The sequence below is a fragment of the Microcaecilia unicolor genome, chromosome 1, assembly GCF_901765095.1.
Source record: "Microcaecilia unicolor chromosome 1, aMicUni1.1, whole genome shotgun sequence".
NCBI lineage: Eukaryota > Metazoa > Chordata > Amphibia > Gymnophiona > Siphonopidae > Microcaecilia > Microcaecilia unicolor.
The window spans coordinates 763,593,065-763,611,438 of NC_044031.1; the positions used below are offsets into that span (position 1 = coordinate 763,593,065).

The 18,374-nt window shown below is 49.7% G+C and overlaps 1 protein-coding gene across 1 annotated transcript in view; it reads right to left on the reverse strand.

The window, feature by feature from the left end:
* The window catches only part of DENND4A (DENN domain containing 4A), a 576,041-nt gene that overhangs the window by 87,038 nt on the left and 470,629 nt on the right, over window positions 1-18,374 (reverse strand). Inside the window, 1 exon segment of the mRNA XM_030189785.1 lies at window positions 6,417-6,627. Coding sequence (XP_030045645.1) covers window positions 6,417-6,627 — 211 coding nt within the window.

The window sequence follows — 18,374 nt, forward strand, 5'->3', positions numbered from 1 at the left end:
CGAGGACATATCTGAGATTGACCTAAACTTTTCCAACTAACTGAGATTGCAGCCTGGAACAGAACAAAAATGGGCCTAGGGGGGTGGAGTTGGATTCTAAACCCCAAACAGATTCTGTAGCACCGACTGCCTGAACCGACTGTCGCGTCGGGAATCCTGCTGAAGGCAGTAGTGAGATGTGAATGTGTGGACAGATGACCACGTCGCAGCCTTGCAAATCTCTTCAATAGTGGCTGACTTCAAGTGGGCCACTGACGCCGCCATGGCTCGAACACTATGAGCCATGACATGACCCTCAAGAGTCAGCCCAGCCTGGGCGTAAGTGAAGGAAATGCAATCTGCTAGCCAATTGGATATGGTGCGTTTCCCGACAGCCACTCCCCTCCTGTTGGGATCAAAAGAAACAAAAAGTTGGGCGGACTGTCTGTGTGGGCTTGTCCGCTCCAGATAGAAGGCCAATGCTCGCTTGCAGTCCAATGTGTGCAGTTGACGTTCAGCAGGGCGGGTATGAGGACGGGGAAAGAATGTTGGCAAGACAATTGACTGGTTCAGATGGAACTCTGACACCACCTTCGGCAAGAACTTAGGGTGAGTGTCCTGTTATGATGAAATTTGGTATAAGGAGCATGAGCCACCAAGGCTTGAAGCTCACTGACTCTGCGAGCTGAAGTAACTGCCACCAAGAAAATGACCTTCCAGGTCAAGTACTTCAGATGTCAGGAGCCCAGCGGCTCAAAAGGAGGTTTCATCAGCTGGGTGAGAACGACACTGAGATCCCATGACACTGTAGGAGGTTTGAGTGGGGGCTTTGACAAAAGCAAACCTCTCATGAAGCGAACTACTAAAGGCTGTCCAGAGTTCGGCTTACCTTCCACATGGTAATGGTAAGCACTAATCGCACTAAGATGAACCCTTACAGAGTTGGTTTTAAGACCAGACTCCGATAAATGTAGAAGGTATTCAAGCAGGGTCTGTGTAGGACAAGAACGAGGATCTAAGGCCACACACCACACAGCAAACCGTCGCCAGAGGAAAAAATAACTCCTCTTGGTAGAATCTTTCCTAGAAGCAAGCAAGACTCGGGAGACACCCTCTGACAGACCCAAGGAGGCGAAGTCTACGCTCTCAACATCCAGGCCGTGAGGGCCAGAGACCGGAGGTTGGGATGGAGAAGCGCCCCCTCGTTCTGCGTGATGAGGGTTAGAAAGCAGTCCAATCTCCACGGTTCTTCGGAAGACAACTCCAGAAGAAGAGGGAACCAGATCTGACGAGGCCAAAAAGGAGCAATCAAAATCATGGTTCCCCTGTCTTGCTTGAGTTTCAGCAAAGTCCTCCCTATCAGAGGAATGGGAGGATACGCGTACAGGAGGCCTTCCCCCCAAAACAGAAGGAAAGCATCCGACGCCAGTCTGCCCTGGGCCTGCAGCCTGGAACAGAACTGAGGGACCTTGTGATTGGTCTGAGTGGCAAAGAGGTCCACCAAGGGGGTGCCCCACACTTGGAATATCTCGCGAACCACTCTGGAACTGAGCGACCACTTGTGCGGTTGCATGATCCTGCTCAATCTGTCGGCCAGACTGTTGTTTATGCCTGCCAGATACGTGGCCTGGAGTCACATGCCGAACCGGCGTGCCCATGGCCACATACTGACGGCTTCCTGACACAGGGGGCGAGATCCGGTGCCCCCCTGCTTGTTGATGTAATACATAGCAACCTGGTTGTCTGTCTGAATTTGGATAATTTGATGGGACAGCCGATCCCTGAAAGCCTTCAGAGCATTCCAGACCGCTCGCAACTCCAGGAGGTTGATCTGTAGACCTTGTTCCTGGACGGACCAAGTCCCCTGGGTGTGGAGCCCATCGACATGCGCTCCCCACCCCAGGAGTGACGCATCCGTGGTCAGCACCTTTTGCGGCTGAGGAATCTAGAAGGGACATCCCAGGGTCAAATTGGATCGAATTGTCCACCAATGAAGGGAGAGGAGAAAACTCATGGACAAACGGACCATGTCCTCTAGGCTCCCAGCAGCCTGGCACCACTGGGAGGCTAGGGTCCATTGAGCTGATCTCATAAAAAGGCGGGCCATGGGAGTCACGTGAACCGTGGAGGCCATGTGGCCGAGCAATCTCAACATCTGCCGAGCTGTGATCTGCTGAGACGCCCGCACCGAGGAGACAAGGGTCAGCAGATTGTCGGCACTGGTCTCTGGAAGGTAGGCACGGGCCGTCTGAGAATCCAGCAGAGCTCCTATGAATTCGAGTTTCTGAACTGGAAGAAGGTAGGACTTTGGATAATTTATCAGAAATCCTAGCAGCTCCAGGAGTCGAATAGTCACCTGCATGGATTGCTGAGCTCCTGCCTCGGAGGTGTTCTTTACCAGCCAATCGTCGAGGTAAGGGAACACATGCATTCCCAGCCTGCGTAGAGAAGCCGCTACTATGGCTAGGCATTTGGTGAACACACTGGGCGCGGAGGCGAGCCCAAAGGGTAGCACACAGTACTGAAAATGCCGTGTTCCCAGACGAAATCAAAGATACTGCCTGTGAGCTGGCAGAATCGGGATGTGCGTACAGGCATCCTTTAAGTCCAGAGAGCATAGCCAATCGTTCTGTTGAATCATGGGAAGAAGGGTGCCCAGGGAAAGCATCCTGAACTTTTCTCGGACCAGATATTTGTTCAGGGCCCTTAGGTCTAGGATGGGACGCATCCCTCCTGTTTTCTTTTCCACAAGGAAGTACCTGGAATAGAATCCCAGCCCCTCTTGCCCCGGTGGCACGGGCTCGACCGCATTGGCGCTGAGAAGGGCGGAGAGTTCCTCTGCAAGTACCTGCCTGTGCTGGAAGCTGAAGGACTGAGCTCCCGGTGGGCAATTTGGAGGCTTTGAGGTCAAATTGAGAGAGTACCCTAGCCGGACTATTTGGAGAACCCACTGATCGGAGGTTACAAGAGGCCACCTTTGGTGAAAAAATGTTAACCTCCCCCCGACCGGTAGGCCGTCCGGCACAGACACTGGAACGTCGGCTATGCTCTGCAGGAGCCAGTCAAAAGCCCGCCCCTGACTTTTGCTGGGGAGCCGCAGGGGCCTGAGGCGCACGCTGCTGACGAGAGCGAGCGCGCTGGGGTTTAGCCTGAGCAGCAGGCTGGCGGAAAGGAGGTTTGTACCTACGCTTACCGGAAGAATAGGGAACTGTCCTCCGTCCCCCATAAAAACGTCTACCCGAAGAGGTAGAGGCTGAAGGCGGCCGGCGGGAGAACTTGTCGAAAGCGGTATCCCGCTGGTGGAGCTGTTCAACCACCTGTTCGACCTTGTCCCCAAAAACATTGTCCCCCCGGCAAGGGGCATCCGCAATCCGCTGCTGGATTCGATTTTCCAGGTCGGAGGAGCGCAGCCATGAGAGCCTGCGCATCACCACACCCTGCACAGCGGCCCTGGATGCAACATCAAAAGAGTCAAAGACCCCCCTGGCCAGGAATTTCCTATACGCCTTCAGCTGCCTGACCACCTGCTGAAAGGGTTTGGCCTGCTCAGAAGGGAGCTTGTCCACCAAGTTCACCAACTGCCGCACATTGTTCCGCATGTGTATGCTCGTGTAGAGCTGGTAGGACTGGATTTTGGCGATGAGCTTTGCAGAATGGTAGGCCTTCCGCCCAAAGGAGTCCAAGGTTCTAGAGTCTTTGCCCGGGGGCGCCGAAGCATACTCTCTAGAACTCTTGGCCTTCTTGAGGGCCAGATCCACCACACCAGAGTCATGTGGCAACTGCATCCGCATCAACTCCGGGTCCCCATGGATCCGATATTGAGATTCGATCTTCTTGGGGATGTGGGGCGTAGTTAAGGGTTTCACCCAGTTCGACAGCAACGTCTTCTTGAAGACATGATGCATGGGTACTGTGGACGATTCCTTAAGTGGCGAAGGATAGTCCAAGAGTTCCAGCATCTCAGCTCTCGGCTCATCCTCCGTGACCACGGGAAAGGGAATTGCTGTAGACATTTCCCGGACAAAGGCCGCGAAAGAGAGACTCACCGGAGAAAGCTGTCTTTCAGGCGAGGGAGTAGGATCAGAAGGAAGACCGTCAGACTCCTCGTCAGAGAAATATCCGACGCCTTCCTCTGCTTCCCACGAGGCCTCCTCATCAGTGTCAGACACCAGCTGGGGACTTCGGTACGAAGCTGCGCCCGCCTCGACTCCGTGGAAACACGGCCACGGTGGGAGCGACGAGAAGAGGAATCCCGTAGCGGAGGCGATGGAGCTCCCTCCATCGACGTCGTCAGGGAGCCCTCCTGGGAGGCGGCCGGCACCGGCACCACAAGCGGTACCGGGGCGGGCGTCCTCACCGCAGACGAGGGCCCAGCCGTCGCCTCACTCAACGGCACCGGCGGCGCAAACACCCCTGGTACCGGAGAGGGGCGAAACAGCTCCTCCAGGATTCCCGGAAGGACGGCCCTGAGGCTCTCGTTCAGAGAGGCTGTGGAGAAAGGCGGTGGGGCCAGTACCGGCGACGAGCTGCGAATCTGTTCCGGGGATGGAGGCGGTACCGGGCTGTCCACAGGGGAACGCATCGACACCTCCTGAATGGAGGGTGAGCGGTCCTCCCGATGTCGACGCTTGGGTGCCGGCGGTACCGGCGACCCAGAGCTCTCGGTACCACGCTTGGAGGGTGACCGATGCCAGTGCTTCTTTGCCTTAGCACGACGCATGGCCTCGGTACCCCCCGGTACCGAAGAGAAAGACGTCAAATCCAAACGTTTCCTCGGGTCCGGGTCCGAAGAGGGTCGATCCCGGGGGGGGGGGGGGGGGGGGGGCTGTACCGCGGGAGCCCTCGAGACAGGCGAAGACCTTCTCATGGGCTCACCGCCACCAGCAGGGGAATGGACAGCCCTCACCTGCACTCCAGTCATCAAAGCACCCTCCGACGACATGCTCAGGAGGAACGATCCCGGTCTCGCAGCTGCACCAGACGATGACTTCGATACCGAAGGCCTCGATGTCGATGCCAGTACCGATGAACGCGGTACCGAAGTCGATGATGGGCGTGGTACCGAAGGCTCCGATGCCGAGGACCGCGGAACTGAGGATGTTGACGTGCCGGATGAAGTCCCAAACAAACTGTTCCACTGGGCTAATCTCGCCGCCTGAGTTCTCCTCTTCAAAAGAAGACAGAGATTACAGGCCTGAGGACGGTGCCCAGCCCCCAGACACTGAAGGCAAGAAGCGTGCCTATCAGTGAGAGAGATTATACGGCCGCACTGGGTGCACAGTTTGAAGCCTCTGGATGGCTTCGATGACATGGGCGGAAAAATCACGCCGGCAAAATCGAAATCCGCGATGGTGAAAAAAGGGCACCAAAAACTCACCAAAAAACGAACGGGCGGCGAAAAAAGCCGCACTCGACCACGAAAGAAAACTTACGGGCCAACACTAAAAATAGAGGTAAAGTAGAGAAAAAAGACCGCGAATCGCGAGGGATCTCCTAGGGGTGCGGAGCGACCGAAAAAACAGCCGTCCCGAGCCGAGGAAAAAAGGAGACTAGCGAACACGAGCGATTTCGGGCGGGAAGACGGGCGCGCGCGAGAACTAGCAAACTCTGTTGCTAGGAAGATCTCCGATCGTGGACGTCACCCATTTGTGAGAACAAGCAGCCTGCTTGTCCTCGGAGAAAATATGTGCAAAAATATAACCTATGGAGCTCTGTAAGTCTAAGTACTTTGAAAATGAGCCCCATATGCACCTCTGTGTCTTTATAAAAAAAGGGTTATCAATAGAAATCAAACAAAATAAAACATGGAAAAGAAAATAAGATGATACCTTTTTTATTGGACATAACTTAATACATTTCTTGATTAGCTTTCGAAGGTTGCCCTTCTTCGTCAGATCGGAAATAAGCAAATGTGCTAGCTGACAGTGTATATAAGTGAAAACATTCAAGCATTACTATGACAGTCTGACAGGGTGGGAGGATGGGGGTGGGTAGGAGGTAAAAAAAGGGTTGAAATAGGTATCAACAAGGGGCAGACTGACAGTGATCTGGGTCATGAACCCCCAACCAACCATCAAAAGTGATTAAATTAGATTGAAGTTAGAGCACAGTGGGCCCCCTACTGTTGTGGGCCCCTATTGATACAATGGTGAGTCCGCCCCTGGCATCAACTCAGCCTCCACACATAGGTGGCCTTTTATAAAACTAACCACCATATGCATACAAATACATCTGTCAAAAACGGAAGTTATTTTGAAACCCAGACCTGCCTGTGACCTTCACTGAGATCCCAGTTCAAAATCCCTGATCAGACACTACAGATTTTCCATACACACTGAGCAGGTTTATAACAATTGCTGCGCTGCACTACACTTATACTATGCATTACTGAAAACAGCTCAAATGGTTTTGTATGGATTAGAAAGAATGGCACGTACTGTGGTTTCTTGTAGATTTGTGGGAAGGCTGCCGGTAGGTATAATATTACTGAGTTTTTTACTGCCTAGCAAATTCTCTTCCAAAGGACCAAATGTACTGATGCTTCTTGCCACCAGATGGCTTGGGATGTTTGGCATATTGGCATTTCTTCTCTTCCCAGAAGGAATCTCAATACTCCTAGCAAATGAATCCACCTGTTGTTCGGTTTTGCTGAAAAATAATCAAGGCTTAGTGTTAACTGAATACAAGGAAATAAGAATGGTTACATTGTTTGGCACACTTAGCAGTTAGATGGGACAGGCTGAAGCCTAGTAGTTCCTGCATAAGATTTAGTGTTACCCAAGGTAATACACACTTATTGTCTTACTGCAAAAATTCTCTTCCTATTAACTCTCACGCCAGTCTTGACTTTGGTCAGCTTACTGCTATTTGCAATACACACCACTGACTTACCTGCCATAAAATTGACTTCTTTATATCACAATCAGTAGTACTGTTTGCACACCTAAGGTCACCAAACTTCTGTGTAGAGACTTAACTCCTCTAAAGGCAACAGTACTGCCCTACAATGGCAAAAAGCGGCAAGTGCTTCAATAAAGATAGGCACTTGCTACTTCTTGCCATTGCAAGGCAGAGTAGTACCATATAACAATTCTTGGAAGGGCTCAATATAAGCTGAGCTACATTTTCGGTTGTAGATAAAAGTGCATTGATCTGATATTTTTTTAAAAAGGACCTTTTTTTAAAAAAAACCTTGCTTGCTTACTTCCGTTGATTTATAGAGAGATTAGTTCAGGAAGTAAAAGGCTTTTTTTTTGTTTGTGGCAGCGGTGGTGGTTTTTTTCCCCCATTTCCCCTTAACTTCTGTATTAGGTTAGGTAAGTAATACTGGTTAGTTTAGCAGAGCTTTATGTAAAATAAGGACACCAGCACATACATGTGTACATGCTGACACATTGAGCAACAGCAGCCATTTCACATAAAAACAATAAAAATCAGTAGCTACATGGCTTTTAAAAAATCTTTATTTATGCAAATGTATGTGGTTACAGTAAAATAAAGATACATACCTGTAGCAGGTATTCTCCGAGGACAGCAAGCTGGATATCATCATGCATGGGTCGTCATCCACGACAAACCAGGAGACCGTAACTATAACAAAATTTTAGAAGGATCCAGAAAAGCGCGGCACACACGGGAAAAATGCACCGCGCATGCGCCAGTGACTTCCCACCGGCGATGCCCGCGCGCTTCCTTCAGTTATATAAAGAGCAAACGCGAAGAAGAAGAACAACTCCAAAGGGGAGGAGGGTGGGTTGTGATGATATCCAGCCTGCTGTCCTCAGAGAATACCTGCTAAGTATAGTAACATAGTAGATGACGGCAGAAAAAGACCTGCATGGTCCATCCAGTCTGCCCAACAAGATAACTCATATTTGCTGCTTTTTGTGTATACCCTACTTTGATTTGTACCTGTGCTCTTCAGGGCACAGACCGTATAAGTCTGCCCCGCACTATCCCCGCCTCCCAACCACCAGCCCCACCTCCCAACCACCGGCTCTGGCACAGGCACAGACCATAAGTCTGCCCAGCACTATCCTCACCTCCCCAGCCCTGCCTCCCAACCCCGGCTCTGGCACAGACCGTACAAGTCTGCCCAGCACTATCCCCGCCTCCCAACCACCAGTCCCGCTTCCCACCACCGGCTCTGGCACAGACCGTATAACTCTGCCCAGCCCTATTCCCACCTCCCAACCACCAGCCCCGCCTCCCGATCTTGACTAAGCTCCTGAGGATCCATTCCTTCGGCACAGGATTCCTTTATGCTTATCCCACGCATGTTTGAATTCCGTTACCGTTACCATTTCCACCACCTCCCGCGGGAGGGCATTCCAAGCATCCACTACTCTCTCTGTGAAAAAATACTTCCTGACATTTTTCTTGAGTCTGCCCCCCTTCAATCTCATTTCATGTCCTCTCGTTCTACCACCTTCCCATCTCCGGAAAAGATTCGTTTGCGGATTAATATCTTTCAAATATTTGAACGTCTGTATCATATCACCCCTGTTTCTCCTTTCCTCCAGAGTATACATGTTTAGTTCAGCAAGTCTCTCCTCATACGTCTTGTAACGCAAATCCCATACCATTCTCGTAGCTTTTCTTTGCACCGCTTCAATTCTTTTTACATCCTTAACAAGATACGGCCTCCAAAACTGAACACAATACTCCAGGTGGGGCCTCACCAACGACTTATACAGGGGCATCAACACCCCCTTTCTTCTGCTGGTCACACCTTTCTCTATACAGCCTAACAACCTTCTAGCTACTGCCACCGCCTTGTCACACTGTTTCGTCGCCTTCAAATCCTCAGATACTATCACCCCAAGATCCCTCCCTCCGCCTGTACCTATCAGACTCTCCCCGCCTAACACATACGTCTCCCGTGGATTTCTACTTCCTAAGTGCATCACTTTGCATTTCTTCGCATTGAATTTTAATTGCCAAACCTTAGACCATTCTTCTAGCTTCCGTATGTCCTTTTTCATGTTTTCCACTCCCTCCGGGGTGTCCACTCTGTTACAGATCTTAGTATCATCCGCAAATAGGCAAACTTTACCTTCTAACCCTTCGGCAATGTCACTCACAAATATATTGAACAGAATCGGCCCCAGCACCGATCCTTGAGGCACTCCACTACTTACCTTTTGCTCCTCCGAGCGAATTCCATTCACCACCACCCTCTCGCGTCTGTCCGTCAACCAGTTCCTAATCCAGTTCACCACTTCGGGTCCTATCTTCAGCCCATCCAGTTTATTTAAGAGCCTCCTGTGGGGAACCGTGTCAAAAGCTTTGCTGAAATCTATGTAGATTACGTCCATAGCTCGTCCCTGTATCTTCATTTTCTCCAAGGACAAGCAGGCTGGATATCATCACGCATGGGATATCCCTAGCCCCCAGGCTCACTCAAAAGAATGAACATTGGTCAATTGGGCCTCGCAACGGCGAGGACATAACTGAGATTGACCTGAAAATAAACACAACTAAGTGGGAGTGCAGTCTGGAACAGAACATAAATGGGCCTAGGAGGGTGGAGTTGGATTCTAAACCCTGAACAGATTCTGTAACACGCACGGACTGCCCAAACCGAATGTCACGTCGGGTGTCCTGCTGAAGGCAGTAGTGAGATGTGAATGTGTGGACAGATGACCACGTTGCAGCCTTGCAAATCTCTTCAATAGAGGCTGAATTTAAATGAGCCACTGACGCAGCCATGGCTCTAACATTATGAGCCGTGACATGGCCCTCTAAAGACAGCCCATCTTGGGCATAAGTGAAGGAAATGCAATCCGCTAGCCAATTGGATATGGTGTTGGGATTAAAAGAAACAAACAACTGGGCGGACTGACGATAGGGCTTTGTCCGCTCCACGTAAAAGGTCAATGCTCTCTTACAGTCCAAGGTGTGCAACTTGTCCTCACCAGGGCGGGTTGTGGACGGGGAAAAAATGTTGGCAAAACAACTGACTGGTTTAGATGGAACTACGACACCACCTTCGGCAAGAACTTAGGATGAGTGCGGAGAACTACTCTGTTATAATGAAACTTGATATAAGGTGCATGCACTACTAGGGCTTGGAGCTCATTGACTCTATGAGCTGAAGTAACAGCCACCAAGAAAATGACCTTCCAGGTCAAGTACTTCAGATGGCAGGAATTCAGTGGCTCAAAAGGAGTTTTCATCAGCTGGGTGAGAACGACGTTGAGATCCCATGACACTGGTGGAGGTTCGACAGGGGGCTTTGAAAAAAGCAAAGCTCTCATGAAGCGAACGACTAAAGGCTGTCCAGAGATAGGCTGACCTTCTACACGTTGATGGTAAGCACTGATTGCGCTAAGGTGAACTCTGACTGAGTTAGTCTTAAGACCAGACTCTGACAAGTGTAGAAGGTATTCAAGCAGGGTCCATGTAGGACAAGAAAAAGGATCTAGGGCCTTGCTGTCACACCAGACGGCAAACGTCCTCCATTTAAAAGAATAATTATTTTTTGTGGAATCTTTCCTGGAAGCAAGCAAGACTCGGGAGACACCCTCTGAAAAACCCAAAGAGGCAACTTCTAAGTTCTCAACATCCAGGCCGTGAGAGCCAGAGACTGGAGGTTGGGATGCAGAAGCGATCCTTCATTCTGAGTGATGAGGGTTGGAAAATTGTCCAATCTCCACGGTTCTTTGGAGGACAACTCCAGAAGAAGAGGGAACCAGATCTGACGGGGCCAGAAAGGCGCTATCAGAATCATGGTTCCGCGGTCTTGCCTGAGTTTCAGCACAATTTTCCCTACTAAAGGTAGGGGAGGATACTTGACCCTACCTGTCCCTCCAACTACTGCCCCATTTCCCTCCTACCCTTCCTCTCCAAGATACTTGAACGCGCCATTCACAGCCGCTGCATTGATTTTCTCTCCTCTCATGCCATCCTCAATCCGCTTCAATCTGGCTTTCGCCCCCTACACTCGACAGAAACGGCACTATCTAAAGTTTGCAATGACCTGTTCCTCGCCAAATCCAAAGGTCACTACTCCATCCTCATCCTCCTCGACCTCTCCGCCGCTTTTGACACTGTCAATCACAACCTACTTCTTGACACACTGTCCTCCTTTGGGTTCCAGGGCTCTGTCCTCTCCTGGTTCTCCTCTTATCTCTCCCATCGTACCTTCAGAGTACACTCTCATGGTTCGTCCTCCTCCCCTATCCCGCTCTCTGTTGGAGTTCCTCAGGGATCTGTCCTTGGGCCCCTTCTTTTTTCAATCTACACCTCTTCCCTAGGCTTCCTGATCTCTTCTCATGGTTTCCACTATCATCTTTATGCTGACGACACCCAGCTTTATCTCTCCACACCAGAAATCACTGCGGAAACCCAGGCCAAAGTATCGGCCTGCTTATCCGACATTGCTGCCTGGATGTCCAACCGCCACCTGAAACTGAACATGTCTAAGACTGAACTTATTGTTTTCCCACCCAAACCCACTTCCCCTCTCCCTTCACTCTCTATCTCAGTTGATAACACCCTCATCGTCCCCGTCTCATCTGCCCGCAACCTCGGTGTCATCTTCGACTCCTCCCTCTCCTTCTCTGCGCATATCCAGCAGATAGCCAAGACCTGTCGCTTCTTCCTCTATAACATTAGCAAAATTCGCCCCTTCCTCTCCGAGCACACCACCCGAACTCTCATCCACTCTCTCATTACCTCTCGCCTTGACTACTGCAACCTACTCCTGACCGGCCTCCCACTTAGCCATCTATCCCCCCTTCAGTCCATCCAGAACTCTGCCGCACGTCTTATCTTCCGCCTTAACCGATATACTCATATCACCCCTCTCCTCAAGTCACTTCACTGGCTCCCAATCAGATACCGCATACAGTTCAAGCTTCTCTTACTCACCTACAAATGCACTCGATCTGCAGCCCCTCCTTACCTCTCTACCCTCATCTCCCCTTACGTCCCTACCCGTAACCTCCGCTCTCGAGACAAATCCCTCCTGTCAGTACCCTTCTCCACCACCTCCAACTCCAGGCTCCGCCCTTTCTGTCTCGCCTCACCCCATGCCTGGAACAAACTCCCTGAGCCCATACACCGGGCCCCCTCCCTACCCATCTTCAAATCAATGCTCAAAGCCCACCTCTTCAATGTCGCCTTCGGCACCTAATCACTACACCTCTTCTCAGGAAATCTTAACTACCCCAACTTGACATTTCGTCCTTTAGATTGTAAGCTCTTCTGAGCAGGGACCGTCCTTAATTGTTAATTTGTACAGCACTGCGTAACACTAGTAGCGCTCTAGAAATGTTAAGTAGTAGTAGTAGTAGGATACGCATACAGAAGACCGGTCCCCCAATGTAGGAGAAAGGCATCTGACCCTAGCCTGTCGTGGGCCTGAAGCCTGGAACAGAATTGAGGGACCTTGTGATTGGTCTGAGTGGCAAAAAGATCTACCGAGGAGGTGCCCCACGCTCGAAAGATCTTGCGGACAACCTCCATGTTCAGTGACCACTCATTAGGTTGCATGATCCTGCTCAACCTGTTGGCCAGACTGTTGTTTACGCCTGCCAGATAAGTAGCTTGGAGAAACATGCCATGGCAGTGATCCAAAGCCACATCCTGACGGCTTCCTGACACAGAAGGTGAGATCCGGTGCCCCCCTGCTTATTGGTGTAGCACATAGCAACCTGATTGTCTGTCTGAATTAGAATAATTTGATTGGACAGCCGGTCTCTGAAAGCCTTTAGAGCATTCCAGATCACTCGTAATTCCAGGAGGTTGATCCGAAGACTCGTTTCCTGAAAAGACCACGCTCCTTGAGTGTGAAGCCCGTCTACATGAGCTCCCCACCCCAGGAGGGATGCATCCGTCGTCAGCACTTTTTGTGGCTGAGGAATTTGAAATGGACATCCCAAGGTCAGATTGGAGTGAATGGTCCACCACTGTAGGGAATTGCAAAAATTGGTGGAAAGATGGATGACATGCTCTAGATCCCTAGTAGCCTAACACCACTGGGAAGCTAGGGTCCATTGAGCTGATCTCATATGTAGACATACCATGGGAGTCACATGAACTGTGGAGGCCATGTGGCCCAAAAGCCTCAACATCTGCCGAGCTGTGATCTATTGAGATGTTCGAGCCGAGGACACTAAGGTGAGAAAATTGTCTGCCCTTGCCTGGGGTAGATAAGCTCGAGACGTCCATGTGTTCAACAGAGCTCCTATGAATTCCAACTTCTGTACTGGAACAAGATGGGACTTGGGATAATTTATGACAAAGCCTAGCAGCTCCAGCAGTTATATAATCTGCATGGATCGTAGAACTCCTGCCTCTGAGGTGTTCTTCACCAGCCAATCGTCGAGATAAGGGAACACATGCACTCCCAGTCTGCGTAGCGATGCTGCGACAACTGCCAAGCACTTTGTGAAGACCCTGGGCGCAGATGCTAGACAAAAGGATAGTACACAGTACTGAAAGTGCTGAGTTCCCAGTCAGAATCAAAGGTACTTCCTGTGAGTTGGGAGCACCGATATGTGAGTATACAAAAGATGAAAAAGTAAACAAAAGATGAAAAAGTAAGACTCTCAGGCGGAGACTGTCTAACTTCAATGGGTGGAGTAGGAACAGAAGGAAGCCCACAGGAGTCTTCCTCCAAAAAATACCAGGGGTCTTCCTCTTCTCCCCATGAGTGCTCTTCGGTATCAGACAGAAGCTCCTTAAGAGCAGCCTGAACTTGAGCCTGTCTCGACATCGAGGATCGAGGTCCTTGAGGGGGATGCCAAGAAGTCGACGCCTGCCTGGATTCCAGCGAAGCTTCCGCCGCCGATGTCGAGGGGGAGTCAACCCGGGTGGTAACCGGCTCCGGCACCGCAAGCGGTACCGAGGGCGGTGGCCTCCTCACAGGCGATGGGGCCAGATGCCGTCTCAGCAGTTGGTATGGGAGGTGCAAGCACCCCGACACCGAGGCAGATTGACGAAGCAACCCCTCCAGAATTTCTGGAAAAAGGGCCCGGAGACGCTCATCGAGGGCTGCCATCGGAAAAGACTGTGGGGCCGGTGAAGGAGTCGGTGCCAGGATCTGAGGGGGTTCGAGAGCCGGTACCAGGCTGCCGGACAACTGACGCCTCGGCACCTCTTGAATGGAGGATGAGCGGTCCTCCCAGCGACGATGCTTCTCAGGTACCAAATCTCTCGGCTCCCCGGAGCTCTCGGTACCATGTCTAGAAGGAGATCGATGACGATGCTTCTTTGCTCAACACCCGTCATCGACACTCCTCGGTACCGATGAGGACATGGAATCTTCACACCTCCTCAGGGCAGGGTCCGACTCAGGTCGGTCCCGGGGGGCCTGCATAGCAGTAGGCCTCGAGACGGGTGGAGACCCACTCGATGCCTCGCTGCTCCCAACTCGAAGTGGTCTCTCGGCAGCCGTTACCTGAACTCCCGGTGCTGATTCCATCGACGTCAACACCGATGCCACCGACCTTGGTACCAATGCCGATGCAGATGTCGAAGGACCGGACCGACTCGGAAAAAGCCTCTCGCACTGAGCCTCTCGAGCCACCTGGGTCCTTTTTATCATCAACTTACACAGCTTACAACCAGCTTGAAGATGATCAGGCCCAAGACACTGGAGACACCACGCGTGAGGGTCGGTACTGGAGATGGTCCGATTGCAGCGAGTACAGCGTTTGAAGCCGCTGGAAGTCTTCGATGACATGGGCGGGAAAATAGCATCCGCGAAATTAAAAGGCTCGATTGTGCCAATTAAAAAGGCACAAAAAAAGGGAAAAAAGATGCGGCCTAAGGGCGACCGCAATGAAAAAGAAAGAAAACTTTGAAGAAGTGAGAAAAATCTAAAAAAATAAGGGAAAAATTCTGTTTTTTTAAAAAACATTTTTATTTTTGAGAATGAATAGAAACAAAAAAGTTAAAAAAGGTGAAAAAGGGACGCAATAAACGCAAAAACTCAATCTCCTGGGCAAAAAATGAAGAGCAGCTGAAACACACAACTCCTCTTCGCATCGCGGAGAAAAAGAAACTGAGGGAAGCACGCGGGAAGTCACTTGCATATGCGCAGTGCATTGTCCCAGTGTGTGCCGCGCTCTTCTGGATCCTTCTAAAATTTTATTATAGTTCCGATCTCCTGGGCCGTCGCGGACAACAACCCATGCATGATGATATCCAGCCTGCTTGTCCTCGGAGAATAACAGGTAGTCAACAATTTTAAGATTTATCATTTTGGCATAACACCCATATTACACTTGCCTAACCCCCCCACCCATCCAAAAAAAAAAAAACCCTAAAATAAATTGACCCTCTCCCCCCCTCAAGTTCCTCTCTCTCTCCCTCCCCTAGAGGGCATCAACCATTCAAAATCCTACTCCGAGCAGTCGGCGTCAGCATGTCCCAGAAGGGAGACCAGCATTGCAAGAGACGGTCCCCGCGCTGGGAGGCCTGTATTGTTCCAGTATTGCAGCCTGCTCACTTGATCACCACAGACTGCTCAAAGACTAAAATACTACAGATTCTTTTAGATTCGTATTGGGTAAATGAAACTCTTTAATTTTCACTTTAATTGGAGAGTGTATAAGTCATGACTGTTACTGCATCACAATGATTAAGAAATAAACACACTAATCGAGTACATTACTAAAGGCAGGCTATAGAAAAGTAAAATAAGAAAGACATACATATTTACACATACATCATCACTGGTCAGGAATTACATCATTCAGGCCCTTATCTCATCAGCTGGGGGGCCCGTTGCAGCGAAAAGCCTGAAGTCTCCCTAAAAACAGGAACAAGTCTTTTCTGCACGATGCGTCCATCCACAGAATGAGCCCCCCAGCTGATGAGATAAGGGCCTGAATGATGTAATTCCTGACCAGTGATGATGTATGTATAAATATATATATCTTTCTTATAGCCTTCCTTTAGTAATGTACTCAATTAGTGTGTTTATTTCTTAATCATTGTGATGCAGTAACAGTAATGACTTATACACTCTCCAATTAAAGTGCAAATAAAGAGTTTCATTTACCCAATACAAACCTAAAAGAATTTGTAGTATTTAAGTCTTTGAGCAGTCTGTGATGATCAAGTGAGCAGGTTGCAATACCGGAGCAATACAGTAGTTCGCACTTGTGAGCAGGATTCGTAGAGGGGAATGGAATTTTTTAAGCAAAAAATTGGAAAGGATAAAATGGAGAGTGCTATTGAGATCCCAGGATGGGATGTAGTACCATTTCTCTACATAAAACGCACCTCCAACGTTCTAATGAAGCCTCCACAAGTCCCAACGTTCTAACTGCATGGTGGTGAAACCACATTTTGCCCATGAGTGTTTGCCCCATCCTCGCATCAAACGTGATGATGTCGAGGGCGGAGCAATGGCACTCAACCAATCACAGGGGCAGACATCGATATACACCACTACGAGCAGTGTTTCCCTACTCCTCTCCCTGCCTACGAAACAACTCACAGAGTCCCCCCCCCCGGCGCAACACCCAAGCCCCTCCGCGCCGGCACATCACACAAGCCCTCCCCCCACCGTCTCTCTCAAGATGAACTATAAAATAGAACACACTCACAAAGGAGACAACAGTGAACTAACTCTCACCTCCGAAAGGTGGAACAGTTTAATTGTACATTTACACTGTAGCCTTAGGTAAGCCAGCCAGTCTCTCACAACTAACTGTAGGCGCAGAGGGACTATTTGGTTTATGCTTTCATTGGCGCTGTAAAAGACTCCGGGAGAATTAGGCGGCGATTTGCTGCGCCCCCTGGCAACCATCCTAGGTAGGTGGGAGTTCTGAATTGCGTTTAGTGCATGGGAGCGGCGATTTGCTCCAACCCCTGGCAACCATCCTAGGTAGGTGGGAGTTCTGAATTGCGTTTTGCGCACGGGAGAAACAAACAACGCGTTAATTGTAGATTTGCACTCTAGCCCCAGGTAAGCAAGCCGGTCTCTCCCAATTAACTTACTAACTTACGCTTTCCTAGATGGTGTGATAGAATCTGGGAGGATTAGGCGATGACTCGCTGCGACCATCCTAGGTAGGTGGGAGCTCTGAATTGCGCATTGCGCACATGGCAATGGAATAATCAAGCAACACTTTCCCCTGTGGCTGAAAGCGTAAAAAAGAAGAGGTGGGGTACTGACTACCAAACCAGCGGAGACTGAAAAATAAATCTGCCAATTATACATTTAGATATCATTATGGCTAATTATTTTTTGAAAATAAATACTTACTAAAATTTCAGGGTGCAGGGAAAATTCAGAAACTACAGATTCCTTGCCCTAGATGTATTTCTCTATGCCAAATGTTTGCAATACAAACAGGCTATATTTTATCACAGAAAGGCTAAAGGTTTGGAGCAAAGATATATGTGGCTCCATAACATCAATACATTGCAGCCCATAAGGGAAGGGATGTTATTCTAGCTATCATAAGAGGGGGGGGGGGGGGGGAGGGAGAGGGGGGGAGAAGGATATAGAAGGGAGGAAGAGGAGGGGGGGGGGGCAAAGGGGAAGAGAGGAGTAGGAGGGGGGGGGGGGGAACACACTCACTGTGACTCACATACGCACTCGCACACAGTCACTCTGAAACACACACACACTCACTCACAGATACACAAGCACCCAGTCTTAATCTCACTCTGACACACAATAGCACAGTCACTATCACACACACACTCACTCACTCAAACATACATACTACAAGGACAACCTGGCTAGCGCCCATTTCATTTTTTTTCCCCGAAACGGGCCTTTTTTACTAGTAAGATATAATAGCCACTGAGTGGTCAAAATGTGCAGATTTGTGTGAGGAGTGGGACTCCTGTTTAAAGGGGTCAGAACCGTTAGGTGTGGTTTGATGTATGCAAAAAATTAAGAAATAACGGGGAAAGGAATAATATTCTGTCGGAAGGCGTGGATGGATTCTGTTAACCGCTTATCGGAAAATCCATCAGAACTGTGATGAACAGCATAGGAAAATTGCAGAATTAGAGTGACAAATGTGTGACTTGCGTAGTCAAAATGTAATGCTTAATTGTCAAAACAAATTGTTAGCTGATAAGCTGGATAAATATCAGACTATTGCAGAGCATGCCACAGTAAGGGTGGCAGAGTATAAATGAAAAAAGCGGAGAGGGAAAGTTAAAAAGCAGGGATTAAATGGGGGCTCATTCTGTGGATGGACGCATCTTGCAGAAAAGACTTGTTCCTGGTCTTAGGGAAACTTCAGGCTTTTCGCTGCAACGGGCCCCCCCAGCTGATGAGATAAGGGCCTGAATGATGTAATTCCTGACCAGTGATGATGTATGTATAAATATATATATATATATCTTATTTTACTTTTCTATAGCCTTCCTTTAGTAATGTAATGTAACCCTAGTAGCGCTCTAGAAATGTTAAG